The sequence below is a fragment of the Tachysurus vachellii genome, chromosome 22 (assembly GCF_030014155.1).
Source record: "Tachysurus vachellii isolate PV-2020 chromosome 22, HZAU_Pvac_v1, whole genome shotgun sequence".
In the NCBI taxonomy this organism is placed as follows: domain Eukaryota; kingdom Metazoa; phylum Chordata; class Actinopteri; order Siluriformes; family Bagridae; genus Tachysurus; species Tachysurus vachellii.
The window spans coordinates 15,151,423-15,166,728 of NC_083481.1; the positions used below are offsets into that span (position 1 = coordinate 15,151,423).

The window sequence follows — 15,306 nt, forward strand, 5'->3', positions numbered from 1 at the left end:
CATCATCTGGGGCATGTTGTTTAGCTCTGTTTATGTTTTCCCAGTTCAAAGCGTGACTGTGAATAGCATCACCATGTCTTCATGTCTTTTTTATAGCATTAAAATGATTTTAAATGAAGGAAATGAATCAGTGTTTGAGAACTTGCAGTGAGTAGGTCTCAGGGTGTTTTTCCTTGCCGCCATCACCTCTGGCTTGCTCATTAGTTATGAGTTTAAATGTAAAATATATATAATGAATTAATATATTCCAGTAAAACTGCTTTATGACAACATCCGTTGTTAAAAGTGTTATACAGATATAATAGAATTGCATTGAGCTAGCGCTGTCTGTAGACATTTTGCTTGTTTAGCTAGCATCTGGAGCAGCGTTAGTGTTAGTGATTCTGTGTTGATGCTGTGGTTCCACTTTATATTGTCACAAAACACCATTTGATGTCTGCTTTGCTCTAATACTGTAGCTATTGTTAATATGACATCAAAATATGTCCATGTCATATATTTTGTGATTTCATGGCACTGTAATAACCTTCTGCATTCGATTCAGTACCTTCTGCATTTGATTCAGTACCTAATGCATTCAATTCAGTACATTTGATTCAGTATCTACTGTGTTCAGTTTACCACTTACTGCATTTGATTCAGTATCTGCTGCATTTGATTCAGCACTTAGTGCATTCAATTTTATACCTTCTGCAATCGATTCAGTACCCAATGCATTTGATTCAGTACATTCTGCATTCGATTCAGTACCTTCTGCATTTAATTCAGTACCTTCAGCATTCGATTCACTAACAACTGCATTCCAGTCATTACATACTGCATTTGATTCAGTACGTATTGCATTTGATTCAGAATCTACTGTGTTCAGTTTACCACTTACTTACCAACTACTGCATTTGATTCAGTATCTGTTGCATTTGATTCAGCACTTACTGCATTTAATTTTATACCTCCTGCAATCGATTCAGTATCTGTTGCATTCGGTTCAGTATGTATTGAATTTGCCCTACAGAGTTGACACATAGGTGTTAATATTCTGAGTTTAATTAGGCTGATCATCTGTGTTAGGTTCGCACTGTAACTCGCCAGGAAGGTAGTGGGTGACGTTTAAAATGGAAATGAACCACAGCATCCTGGGTCACTGAAGCATTCTTGGGTCATCAGGTTGATTATTTCTTGATGATTTTTCCTAATGTTTATGTAGGTTGCTAGATTAATTTTCATTATGAATGGAGGGTAATTGCATTTTTAATAATGTAATGTTTTTTTTTATCTTTTATAGTCATAGGATTAGCATTGTAGCAATTACTCACAACACCCAAAATCCAAGTTCACTGAATATGTTGAGGAAATTTCTCTATTTTCCACCGTTCTTACACTTCCTGGTGCTAATTTTCTTATTAAATGGCATTAACAGTGTTGTCCCTAATGTGCACATACCCATTTTTACTGCATATGGAAGTTTATTAATTATACATTTATAGCAGTCGTGGGGAGAGAACTGCCTGTAGCCTGAAGTGGGGAGTAATATTGAAATGTTAATGGTGTAATTCGAAGAGAAGTTGTAAAGCCAGGGAACCCAGAGGAGGCCCCATAATCCCAATGACTCTAATCAGACCCGCGGCCACAGGATCTGCCATTTCCATCTCGTCAAATCCGAAACTAAATATCTGCACTATTACATAAAGAGCATAACATTGAGCTTCTTTTTTTAGAGGGAAATTTGTGTGTGGGGGGGAGCTACAAGCTTCCAATTCATGTCTCTGAAGGCATAAGATTCAAAGTGACTTTCCCTGTAAATGAGTTAAATCCACATAGGATCCGGTAAAATCCTTCACTAAATGTGGCCTGATCGGATTACGAGGTATTCCAGCAGCACCTTTTTCTTTGCGTTACGTTTTTGTGTGCTCTTTGTTCCTAAGCGATGAGATTGTAGCGTCAAAGCCTTTACAATCAGGAGGCCTTCGAAATAAGCCCCAGTGGCCTCTTCAGACAGAAAGCAGTTCCTTTAGATAATGAAAAAGATGCAGAAATGCTGCATGCATCATAAGTGTGGATGTGATTGGTCATAGCTGTATCATCTTTATATAAATGTTCATTATTCGATGACAAATGGATTCGATTTGTACCATTTGAGTTACCTGTGACAAAGCAGTCATATTTTTTTTAAATACCCTCTGGACCTACACTAAGTGACCTGAGCTGCATCCAAAATTGCATATGGTGTCAATTGCTACTGCATTTGATTAAGTACATTATACATTTATATTTAGATACTGTATGTTTTTAGTACCTTCTTTATTCAATTCAGTACCTTCTACATTTGATTCAGTACCTACTGCATTTGATTGAGTCCCTTATGTATTTGGTTCAGTACCTTCTTTATTCAGTTTAGTAGCAGCCACATTTTTGGTTCAGTACCTTCTACTGTACATTTGATTCAGTACCTTCTGTATTCATTTCAGAACATTCTTTGTTCAATTCAGTACCTTCTACATTTGATTCAGTACCTACTGCATTTGATTGAGTCCCTTATGTATTTGGTTCAGTACCTTCTTTATTCAGTTTAGTAGCAGCCACATTTGGTTCAGTACTTTCTTCATTCAATTCAGTACCTTCTACAGTACATTTGATTAAGTAACTTCTGTATTCATTTCAGAACCTTCTTTATTCAATTCAGTACCTTCTATATTTGATTCAGTACCAACTGCATTTGATTGAGTACCTTCTGTATTCGGATCAGTACCTTCTTCATTCGATTTAGAAGCAGCTACATTTCTTCATTTGATTCAGTAGTAACTGCATTTGATTCACTGCCATCTGGATTCAATTCAGTAGCTACTCTATTTCATTCAGTACTTACTGCATTTGAATCAATACTTTCTGTATCTGATTTATTATCTTTTGCAATTCTCTCACGTGATATTGTGTATGTGTTTGTTTTTGCTAATTTAGCAACAATAAGCCTAGTTAGGAATCTCTTTATATTCACAATGTAGCCGAGAAGGCAAAGGAATTGTAAGAGAACGCAAAACAAAACAAAGACAAACAAAAATGTACTGCTTAACTTGGTTTTCAGAGGTTTTTTTTTTATTCAATTTTTTTGCCACCGTTGTTAATGTTGCTTTTGCTCCCTCTTGTCTCGTCTCCTTCGTATTCATTAGCCCCACAGTGCATGCTGGTAGCATCAGTCTTCCCCGGTAGAGAAAAACAGCCCTGCGGTCATAGCATTAACAGCAAGGCACGAGTTCCTCCATGCTGCCGAACCCCGCATACTCAATCACCACCTCTAATGGCTGTGGTGTCCTAAAATGGAGTTTTGACTTATTGGTTAGCCTGGACGTTTTTGCGGCACGGTCAGAAGTTTGCGCCCGGAGTTTGTTGGGTGGCGTTTGAGGAGTTAACCGTTCCATGAGACGATCCATCTGCTGTCTGGGCAGATGAAATGGTGTTAATAAAAAAAAAAAATAAATAAACGTGAATTATTAATAAACACAGTTATGCCGTTTTCAGAAGCCAGAAGACGATCTCTAAAAAACCCACCTCTGCTGGACCTCCTTTTAATCTTTATTTTTATTGCCAATTTAGCGACGGCCAATTTCTCAGCTGCTGCGAGTGTGGCATGAGATGATATAGGTTGTCAATACAAACAAGGTTAAATTGAAATAGATTTCAGATGAAATTTTCCACTCCGACGGATGAACCCAGGCCTGAGAAACATGCAGCGTGTCCTGCAGAATAATTCGACGGACCTGATGCAATTTTGCGTTATATGTTTCGATCTTTTCTCCGTGAGATGACGGCCATCTTTTGGAGTTAACGGTCTTGGTGCTTCTTAAGTAAGCAAGTAGAGTAATCTCCATATTTTATAAACTCATTTTCATGGACTTACTCTCCTGCCCAGTCCTTTTATGAAAACAGATTATCTGGTGCACGTTGCACACCTGCTACGTTAAGTGCACTCGTGCCGTTTGTCACCGTTTGTGTTATTGCGATCAGGTGCTGGGAGTTTAAAAAAAGAGGGCGTGATTGAATAAAAAGAAAAAAAGACGACACACTCTATAGAAATGAATGCTTTTTTTTTTTCCTCACTAACTTCCCAGCCTGAAGCTACATGAGGACTGAAGAGTGTTCTAAGTATTCATATGGTAAAATTGGGTTTCCTCGATTCTCCGTCTAACAGAAAGAAAGCGCTGGAACGACGCAGGAATTTTAGTCATTTGTCTTCCTTAGGAGGGTCATTTATCTTGCTTCTAGAGCAGGATGGTCTGGAGTACATTAAAAAAATGCCTGAATATATACATCATTGCCAACCTAACCCATTTGTGTGTATATGGAGTAGTCAGATCAATGGCCCTCTGTTCATAATGGATCCATAACATATTTATCTTTACGTGCGGAAGAAGCAGACGTTCACGTGTTCTCCTGCTTCCTCTTCCAGGGATGTAACGGATTATTTACGTGATGTTTGGAGTGGTACTCGTTCAAGCACACTCTAATTAACATCATTAACGCTCCTAGCGCTGGATGTACATATCTAGTAAAGAGTACTTGACTTGGTCCTTTAGCTAAACCCTGTTTAATGTCTGCTTGGTCTATTTAATTGATCCACTTCCTGATAAACGTGATGTCTTTTCTATACTGACCGTACGTTTTAGATAAGAACGTTTCTTTCCATCGGCGACTTTCGTTTTGTTAATCTCATCCATACAGCATCGTTGCTAGAATTTATTTTTTTTAATCTGCCCTTGTCAGAATATATTTTACTATAAATAAAATAAAATAAACCCTGAGCTGTGCTATCCATCGTTGCCATTATGTTTAAATGAAAATCAAGCGCTCCAAACAAATCAGATGAAAATTAATTAGCCTGCGTTTCTTGCGCTGGGATACCCGGTGTTGCCATTATGTTTAAAAGAAAATTGAGCACACGAAATAAATCAGATCTAAATTAATCATCGTGCAATTAGCCCGCTCGATCGAGGCGTGAGGCGTGCGTCGTGCGCGTGACTGGCAGATCTCACCAGAGGCCACGTAAATATTAGTTCTGCAGCGATGGCGCGTCGGTCCTCGCATCCGTTTGCGTGTGTTTTGCACAAAGAGCAATTCGTAGCATATGCTAAGCAGCGTGAAGTAAAATGGTCCCCATCAAACCACAAAGCAAGATGAATCTCTTGGTAAATTACGCACCACTTTCAAAAACCTCGCTTGCTGGAAGCTTCTGGAGGAAAAAGAAAGAAATAAATAAATGCAAAAAAATTTAGATATATAATTTTTTTTAAATATCTCTTTTTTTTTTTTTTTTTTTTGTGTCGTCATCCCCCCGTGTTGATAAGAGCACAGCTGTTCATGACAAAGTACATTTGTCTGGCTGTCTGAATACATTGAACCTAAACAGTATAAATGGCACAGCAGCGATTTTGCTCATTTGTCCGGAGTCAGGAGATAATTAATAGGCATCTGTTTTAATTAGGAACTTTACAAACCTTTTACGTTGAGAGGATCTACTTTCACATCGCACCCTTTTTGTCACAGGACCTCGGAAGTTAGAGACGATTTTACTGAAGGACAATTACATGAATTACTGAATTATCGAAGCCTCTGGGCAATTCATGTCATGTAGGATTATATAATGTAATAAAGTCAGTGCTTCACTTAACAGGAGGAGAAATAAAAAAACACATAAACACGAACATGAAGACCTTCAGAGAAAAGTTTCACAAAGCAGATCACATGGGGATTATTATATTATTTCTGTCTGAAATTTTGGACTCACTGTAAACTCTTAAAAATAAGCTGCATGCTTTTTATTTTTTTTATTTTTTACGAAATAAAAAAAAAAAACAGAAAAAATTTCTAAAGTCGAAAATAAATGAATTGTTTAAATACAAATTGCACCATATTCAATGAATGATATGTGAAAATCACATTTTTCCCTCCACACATGATTCTTTTAATTGTCTTTTTACACACGATTTTTTAGGTTTTTATTTTTTCACATTTTCATCTTTCGCACCTGATTTTTGTTTTTTTAGGTGCTTTTTTAACACACATTTCTTAGCATTAAAAAAAATTGGCTAATTTCTCCATATGTGATAAAAAAAATAATAATAGATTTTTGCCTTCTAACTTTTTTTTTCTTTACTCCTTTTCATTTTGTTAAACTTTTAACATGTTGTACATTTATTTTTTGTAAGATTAAATTTTGACCTGTGAATGTGTAGTTGTTTAATTTCTTTACTGGTTTCATTTGTTACATGATTTATCATATGCTAATTTGTACAGGGTCATGATTTACATGATTTGTTTATTTGTAGATGATATTATTTACATGACATATTGATTTTCATTGTTTTTGTTTTTACATGTTTTCACATGTAGGGCATGTGCTTTTATTTGAATCCTTTTAATTCCATGTGTGAACTGATGAATTATACACACAATAAATTATATTACACAACAAACTGTATTATAGAGTATAGCACGACAAACAATAAGTGTTACAAGACAAACGACAGTATAGCACAACGAACTATATTATTGTGATACACAACAAACTACAGTATTGTACGACAAACTCTATTATAGTGTTACACAATAAACTACAGTATAGCACAACGAACTATATTATTGTGATACACAACAAACTACAGTATCGTACGACAAACTCTATTATAGTGTTACACAATAAACGACAGTATAGCACAACGAACTATATTATTGTGATACACAACAATCTACAGTATAGCACAACAAACTATATTATTGTAATACACAACAAACTACAGTATTGTACGACAAACTCTATTATAGTGTTACACAATAAACTACAGTATAGCACAACGAACTATATTATTGTGATACACAACAAACTACAGTATCGTACGACAAACTCTATTATAGTGTTACACAATAAACGACAGTATAGCACAACGAACTATATTATTGTGATACACAACAATCTACAGTATAGCACAACAAACTATATTATTGTAATACACAACAAACTACAGTATTGTACGACAAACTCTATTATAGTGTTACACAATAAACTACAGTATAGCACAACGAACTATATTATTGTGATACACAACATACAACGAACTATATTATTGTAATACACAACAAACTACAGTATTGTACGACAAACTCTATTATAGTGTTACACAATAAACTACAGTATAGCACAACGAACTATATTATTGTGATACACAACAAACTACAGTATCGTACGACAAACTCTATTATAGTGTTACACAATAAACGACAGTATAGCACAACGAACTATATTATTGTGATACACAACAATCTACAGTATAGCACAACAAACTATATTATTGTAATACACAACAAACTACAGTATTGTACGACAAACTCTATTATAGTGTTACACAATAAACTACAGTATAGCACAACAAACTATATTATTGTGATACATAACAAACTACAGTGTCACACGACAAACTCTAGTATTGTGTTACACAACAAGCTACAGTCTTGTACTACAAACTATATTATTGTGATACACAACAAACTACAGTGTAACACGACAAACTCTATTATAGTGTTACACAATAAACTACAGTATAGCACAACAAACTATATTATTGTGATACACAACAAACTACAGTATCGTACGACAAACTCTATTATAGTGTTACACAACAAGCTACAGTATCGTATGACAAACTCTATTATAGTGTTACACAACAAGCTACAGTATCGTATGACAAACTCTATTATAGTGTTACACAATAAACAACAGTATAGCACAACAAACTATATTATTATGATACATAACAAACTACAGTGTCACACGACAAACTTCAGACGCGCAGGGAAAGCTTGACTCCTCGAAACACATGCAAATCGTACCGTGACGCACGTTAAACACCTGACCTTTCCTCAGCTCCTGGCTTTTTATTTTTTTTTGAGTCTGAGTCATGCTGATAAAATTAAAAATGAGGAACTGAGCACTTTCTTTGCATCCAGGTAGAATGGGAAAGGTCGGATACATGAGCTGATCATAAAACTATGCAGGAATCGAGATGACATCACACTCACACACACTCACACACACACACACACACACACAGTTTCAGGGTCTTGTTTAAGCTCAGGTCTACACGAGGCTGTATTTAGCCTTGGATGCAGCCTGTTAGCCTTTAGCCCAAAGTTTCCAGCTTTTCTAAGTCCATTATCAAATGACTTCCTCCTAAACAAAAGCTGCTCTCTGTATTTTTCCTTCAACATTTCCTCAAGGTAGACAAATTTAATAATACAGTCATTATGCAAATGGTCTCATTACCACATGGCAACAAGGCAGATGCCTGCAAACATGTTATGTTGTTTGTAAGATTTATAAACAGTTATTTGCCAGAGCCATGCGTTGTTTATCAAAGCAGACTAATGAAAAATGAATAAAAAGCCCAGCGGTGTGGTTATTACACCCCGGACGGGTGCAGGATGGCATGACGAGGAGCTCTGGTGATACATGGTGGATATTATTTGCTTAGATTTATGATGGACTCCTGATGTGTCCACTGATTATTTGGAGAAAAAAGTGTCCAAAAACTCTAATTATTTCAGCGAGTTAGAATTTGACAACTCGAACCAAAATGTCCCAGCATCCTCTCTGTCCATCAGTGACACTGGACTTTTATGACACATGGTGTGCGCTGTTACAGGAAAATATTCAACCATGGCATGGTGATGAAGCCCAAAAAAAAGAACGTCCTGATCTGTTTTTAGTCTTCTTATAGATTAACAGACTTTTTTATCCGTTTAAAGTTACATTGAGCTATGAACATTGAGGTGTGTCTGGAAATCAGAATCCCACCCCTCTGGAGTTAGGGTATTTGATTCCCACCTCTGCTCTTTGTGGGCGGAGTTTGAACATTCTCCTTTGGCAAAGGGTTTCCTCTCCAGATTTCTCCTCTGGTTCAGAGATTTCTAGATTGTCTGTAGTGTGTGAACGGGTGTGAATGTGTGTGTCTGTCATTCCCCCATCCATGCTGTCACCTGCTTTGTTTCCCAAGTAGTCTGGGATTGACTCTGGGATCCCTGTGACCCTGTGGGGGAGAAGTGCTACAGAAAATGGATGGATGGATGGATGATGGGTGGATGGATGATGGTAAACAAGTCCATGTCATTTAGTTGTTGCCGTAGAAAAAAAATAATTATAGCAACATTGAGAATAATTTTCAAGCGCTGCTGAGTCATAAAAACTATAGTCATGATATTTATCTGATTCCTGATATCAGCATTTTTTTTTATTACTCTGCCATTCTTCGTAGTCACGGATGTGTTCTTTTTTTTTTTTTTGTGGTTAATTGCAAACTATCACTGATTGCAATTGTACCAGGAACGGTTGATTTATACGCACCCCTGCGGATGCCCTTTTCCTGTTCCTACTTTCATTTGAAGTGAGAAAATGAAGTTGAGGGAGAAAAAAAAGGAGCACAAAAATAACCACTCCATTTTTAAATAATTCAATAAACACAAGACGGTTTTGTTTAATTAAAAAAAAAAAACACACAAAAAAAAAACAGAGCCAGTTGTGTAGCAAAACAGAGAGAGAGAGAGAGAGAGAGAGAGAGAGAGAGAGAGAGAGAAAGGAAAAACCTTGACTAATGTGCACCCAAGGAGAGCGGAGTTTCACAAACCACCGGTACAGATGGTCGAGTTTGTGACAGCATATTGCGGTGGGGAGCTGCAAAGGACGTCTGACAAAGTCAATTTAAGTTTAAAAGGAAAAAAAAAACACACACACGTGCAAATCTCCGAGGTTTATCAGACGTAAGCTTGGAGGAATTTACTATACCCATCTTGTGAGCAGAGAGAAATACATATTTGCCTTAGCAAAATCAGCACAGTCCCCGTGCCAGATTGCGAATTAATTAAGTATTGTATCTGTGCAGATATCGTGCTTGGTAGAGCGTGGCTGAGAGAAGTGCTTGTAATGAATGCTCTTTCTGTTTTTGTACTTGTAGCATGTGCACGTCCACGTGCTGCCGAGGAAGCCTGGAGACTTCGAGAGGAACGACAGCATCTACGATGAGGTGACTGATGATTTACTTTTATTCCAGGATTTGGGAAAAGTTTCAAAGTCAGAATTTTATTCTGTTTGATAGAGAATTAGATAAATACCCAAGCTGCTTGACAGTCCTGATTTACTCTGTTAATTAAGCATCATTGTTTAACATGGAGATTAAAGCTGCTGGATGTAGCATTTCTGGGATTTGTGGGAAATAGAGACCCCTCTGGTAGAAAGACGCTATTACAGCCTCATAAGCTTACAAAGATTCGACTCAAGGTTTAATTCCAAACTTAAACCAGTACTACACACTAAATCTGTGGGTCTCAAGGTCAAGTCTAATGGAAATTATAACCCATTTGATATTAATAAATAACATCTAACGTGACTAAAATGGCTTAGGAGTTTTTGGTTAAATGCATGAAATATAAATACGCCTTTGGTTAACACAAGCTTGAGGTATTTTCATGTTATGCTTAATGGCATTAAGTAAGTGAGTGTTTCTTTTTTTCTCATAAATACTAATCCGGGTCACGCAAGCAAGAAGAAACATCTAAACATCATCGATGCTCAGATACAGTGTGTGTGTTCGTGTCCTCAGGCTAGCTGTAAATACAGCAGGTTGCCTCAGCACCACTTTTCACCGCTTATTGCAGACTGCTGCTTGAGATATTTGCGAATGTATCACAATGACAAAGCCTGTGCAGAAAAACCTTCAGGGTTTTTAGAGCTATCTGGTCTTTATAACCAGTGGATATTCTTCATGCTTTTTTCCCCATTTGTAAGACTGTGACATTTTAAAAGTGCAATCATCGCTACCAGAGCGAATAAATAAATAACAGCCACTACAGGATATTCTAATGGCCGCTCGGAATAGAAAGCAGCCTGCGTTTATTAATATCGTATTGTGCTTCTGGGGAAAAAAAAAGAGAATAAAATAAATATGCTTGGTTTGTTGGAGAAATGGTTTTTATATGTCTATAAATAATTGCTTAAAGGTCTTTGTGCCTCGTGTCATGGTGCTAAACGTCATGTACTCGCACCTTTAAGCGATAGAAGTGTTCTGATAGCTGTTGCCCGTTAAAACAATGACCAGAGCGAGCTGCAGTTCTATCGTTTCCTGTCTTTTTTCTTGTATGTGTTGAAACTGATGTGTGGAGGCACAGAACCGGAGCCAGAAGGTCTAATCATTTTTATTTGAAGGCCTCGTGAGTGGTGTTGAGGTGAAGTAGCCTTCAGAAACTTACTCTGTGTGGATGAATGTAGCAGTTTTTTTTTTTGGGTTTGTTTCTTAAAAGCTATACATAATACACACAAAAAATAAATGAGGGGTTAATCTGGATCACTAGAAGATGAAATACAAATGGTTATATCATACACTCTGTATGCTCCATTACCCTTTGTGTGTGTTTGTATTTTTCTGGGAAAATAAGAGCTTGGTGAGTGAGTGAGTGAGTGAGTGAGAGGGGGTGAGTGAGTGAGTGAGTGAGTGAGTGAGTGAGTGAAAGGGGGGGTGAGTGAATCAGTGAAAGGGGGGTGAGTGAGTGAGTGAGTGAGTGAGTGAATCAGTGAGAGGGGGTGAGTGAGTGAGTGAGTGAGTGAGTGAAAGGGGGGGTGAGTGAATGAGTGAGTGAATCAGTGAAAGGGGGGTGAGTGAGTGAGTGAGTGAGTGAGTGAGTGAGTGAGTGAGTGAGTGAATCAGTGAAACGGGCTTGAGTGAATGAGTGAGTGAATCAGTGAAAGGGGGGTGAGTGAGTGAGTGAGTGAGTGAATCAGTGAGTAAATTAGTGAATGAGTGAGTGAGTAAGTGAATCGGTGAATCAGTGAAAGGGTGAGTGAATGAGTAAGTGAGTTAGAGTGTGAGTGGGTGAGTGAATCAGTGAGAGGGAGTGAGTGAGTGAGTGAGAGGGTGAGAGGGTGAATGAATCAGTGAGAGAGGGTGAGTGAGTGAGTGAATCAGTGAAAGGGGGGTGAGTGAGTGAGTGAATCAGTGAAAGTGGGGTTAGTGAGTGAGTGAGTGAATCAGTGAGTAAATTAGTGAGTGAGTGAGTGAGTGAGTGAATCGGTGAATCAGTGAAAGGGTGAGTGAGTGAGTAAGTGAGTTAGAGGGTGAGTGGGTGAGTGAATCAGTGAGAGGGGGTGAGTGAGTGAGTGAGTGAGTGAGTGAGTGAGTGAGTAAGTGAGAGGGTGAGTGGGTGAATGAATCAGTGAGAGAGTGAGTGAGCGAATCGGTGAATCAGTGAGAGGGTGGGTGAGTAAGTTAGAAAGATAGAGGGTGAGTGGGTGACCATGGTGACTTTCTTTTTCACATACAGTACAGCTTTAGTTTGCCTGGATATTATGCTGCAATCTGGCAACCTTGCTTAATATCAGTGCTTCTGGAGCACTTTGGTGAGTAGTACAAACTCAAAACAAACAGCTAATGCTCCTGCTGGATCCTGGATTAGTGTACAGTATATTGTTGGTCATTTGAAAAAAATGTATGATATTTCAGCCTCTATCCTGTAGCGTAACTCAAGAGTGATAACCTCTTTCTGTCATTTTGTTTGAGGTTGTCGTTATTAAGGTCATCGTGCGTCACCAGAGTCTCCAGTGCTCATGAGCTGCTGGTGTTCGGGAAATGACTGAAATGAAAAATAATAATTCGAGAGAAATTCGCCTGACATTTTCCCTTACGTCCTTACATACACTCTCTCTCTCTCTCTCTCTCTCTCTCTGACTTTTCTTTCCCTCAGATATTCTTTGTTCTTTGTTTATATTCTTCTTCTCTCCCATTGTCTCTGGCTGTCAGTGAGCCTTTCTCCATTTCTTTGTCTTTCTCTTGGCCCTCTCTCACCTCCAGCTCTGCCTGCCGACGTCTCTCTTTGTCTCCTTCTCAAACGTGCAGCCTCACGCTTTCTCCCTCCCTCGATCTGTCTCTCTCGGCCCACCAGCGTCCCGAACCGCCCCGATCACAGGCCTCATCTCTTCAGTGGCTGATCCGTCTGTCACTTGGAGGCTGTTTATCCTCAGAGCGTTAGGCGGCGGCCTCGCGGCTGGCATTTTCTTTGTCACTTCGCTTAGACGATGTGACATTCGGTGCAGCGCGGTCATAAAGTGGCTGACAGCGTCTCTCTGAAACACACTGGCTTTAGCTGTAGCTTTTGTGCTATTGCCCCGCTCCAATGTAGAAGATGGCATTTCCAATTTTCTTTGCCATGTCACCTTGACGAAAAAGCAGCTGTCATTGTGTATATCGGGGCTTGTTTTGTGTTGCTTTTTCTTTTCTTATGGCTCATTCTTTGAATTGAGGAGGAAAAAAGAAAAAAACTTTTACCTTTTGATTAAAGCTCCAGAAGATGACTAATGGAATAGAAAAGAGCAGCGTTTTTTCTGTCTTTTTCTTTGACAGTAATTTAATACGTCAAGGAGAGTATGTGCGTTAAAGGATGACACCGGCGCTGTGAAAAGCCTTGAGCGACTCAAGCGTTCAAGCGTAGGAACAATGTCAGCAATTAACGCTTTGTATTTGTCTCTTATTACTCCAAGTCCTGGCTTATTGTCCCTAATGCACTAACTGGCTATTAGCCAATATGGCTGCTGATGTGTTTAAAAGGAAAGAGACACTCGTTTTCAAGAGAGAATGGTGATAATCATACAAAGTGTGGCATTACTGAGTTTTTTCTGCCCCTCAGAATGTCTTCAATAGCACCTCTCATTACCGCCTCTGAGCTATAAAACACAACAACTCTCATTTAAAACCAATTTATTGCTTATAAATGTAGAAAAACGAGGAGATAGATTGGGTTACGGGGCCTGGCGTGTTAGTAGGGCATGAACATGATGTTAATAGTTACACAGACCACTGAAGAACGATCTGCACACTAATAGCTGTACAAGGGAGACAATCGATTTTGATTCCCTTTAACTAATGAGCTAACCAGTGTGTCCACTAACCTGAGCTGGAATTATTCTGACAGTTAGATTTATGCCTCTATCTATCTATCTATCTATCTATCTATCTATCTATCTATCTATCTATCTATCTATCTATCTATCCATCCATCCATCCATCCATCCATCCATCCATCCATACATCCACCGACCTACCTACCTACTGTACCTACCTACCTACCTACTGTACCTACCTATCTATCTATCTATCTATCTATCTATCTATCTATCTATCTATCTATCTATCTATCTATCTATCTATCTATTTTTTCTTTCCTGTGTCGCTCCCCCCTCCCTCCTTCTGAATATAGGCCCTATCACTATCAAGTTAATTGTTCTAAACTAGTCATCGTCCCATGTGCACAGGCTTTTTTTGGTATCTGCCCACAGCCCTGACTAACACCGACCATGATAACGATAGACTGTGGACCTGGAGCCTATTCTGGGAACACTGGCCATGAGGTGGGAATGCATCCATCTTTCCTTCCTCCCAATTTGACCCTTTTAAATATGTTACCATTAGACCCTTTGTAACCTCTTTGCTAAGCAACAAAGAAAAAGTCTCAGATCCTTATAGTTCCAAGTTTACTCAAGTTTACTATCCCAGTTGTGTAGTTTAGTTTTTTTTTTTAAAATCAGATCCTTTTGTTCTCACTTTCCTTCCTAAACTGTGTTGGATTTACCCGAGATGAGATGAGATGAACTGATTAAAGCCAAAGCCATAACCATTCTTCAAGCAGGATCCAGTGTTATTACAAGCTCACCAGTTTAGGCTTGTTAATTGGTGTTGGCACCAACCTCAGCCTCACTGAAGGAAATCATGATAGACAAAGCGGACATGCAAAAATGCCAAGAGCTTTTTTTTCTGCCTGCATCAGCTCGGAACGATTGGCTTTGATTATATCTCTCCTTTCCTACACCAGGTCAGGGTGTCCGGAACGAGTCTCCATGGGCTTGTTGAATTAATTCCGCATATTTTGTTCTCGGATGATGTCCTCTCGTTCCTCTATCTGTCTACTCAATCAATAAATCCTCTCCAAGCTCGCTTCAGTTACTCAGAAGTCTCCATTTATATGTCCAGCTCCCGCGACAGTGAAATCAAGCTCTTCTTGCTTTCTTGCTCAACCCTGATGCCAATTGATAGCCGTGTTCATTAGATCTTTATCAATGACTTGGGCCGCAAGCGACGGAGATACCGAGCGCATTCCACGGATCCACCCGGTTGTTTTTTTTGCACAGCATGATTTATCTCCAGTCTCTTCTTCCCTTTGTGGCAGCGTTATTAGAGAACATGAAGGGGGAGAGGGCAATGCAATGAGAAATATCATTGTCTCCTC

At 38.6% G+C, this 15,306-nt stretch overlaps 1 protein-coding gene across 4 annotated transcripts in view; it reads left to right on the forward strand.

Annotated features, from left to right (window-relative positions):
* fhit (fragile histidine triad diadenosine triphosphatase) overlaps nucleotides 1–15,306 on the forward strand; it is a 251,569-nt gene that overhangs the window by 206,061 nt on the left and 30,202 nt on the right. For all 4 annotated transcript variants that reach the window (XM_060858129.1, XM_060858131.1, XM_060858132.1 and 1 more), the window contains one exon: nucleotides 9,993–10,061. In XM_060858129.1, the coding sequence (XP_060714112.1) occupies nucleotides 9,993–10,061 (69 nt within the window). The remainder of the gene's footprint in view (nucleotides 1–9,992; nucleotides 10,062–15,306) is intronic.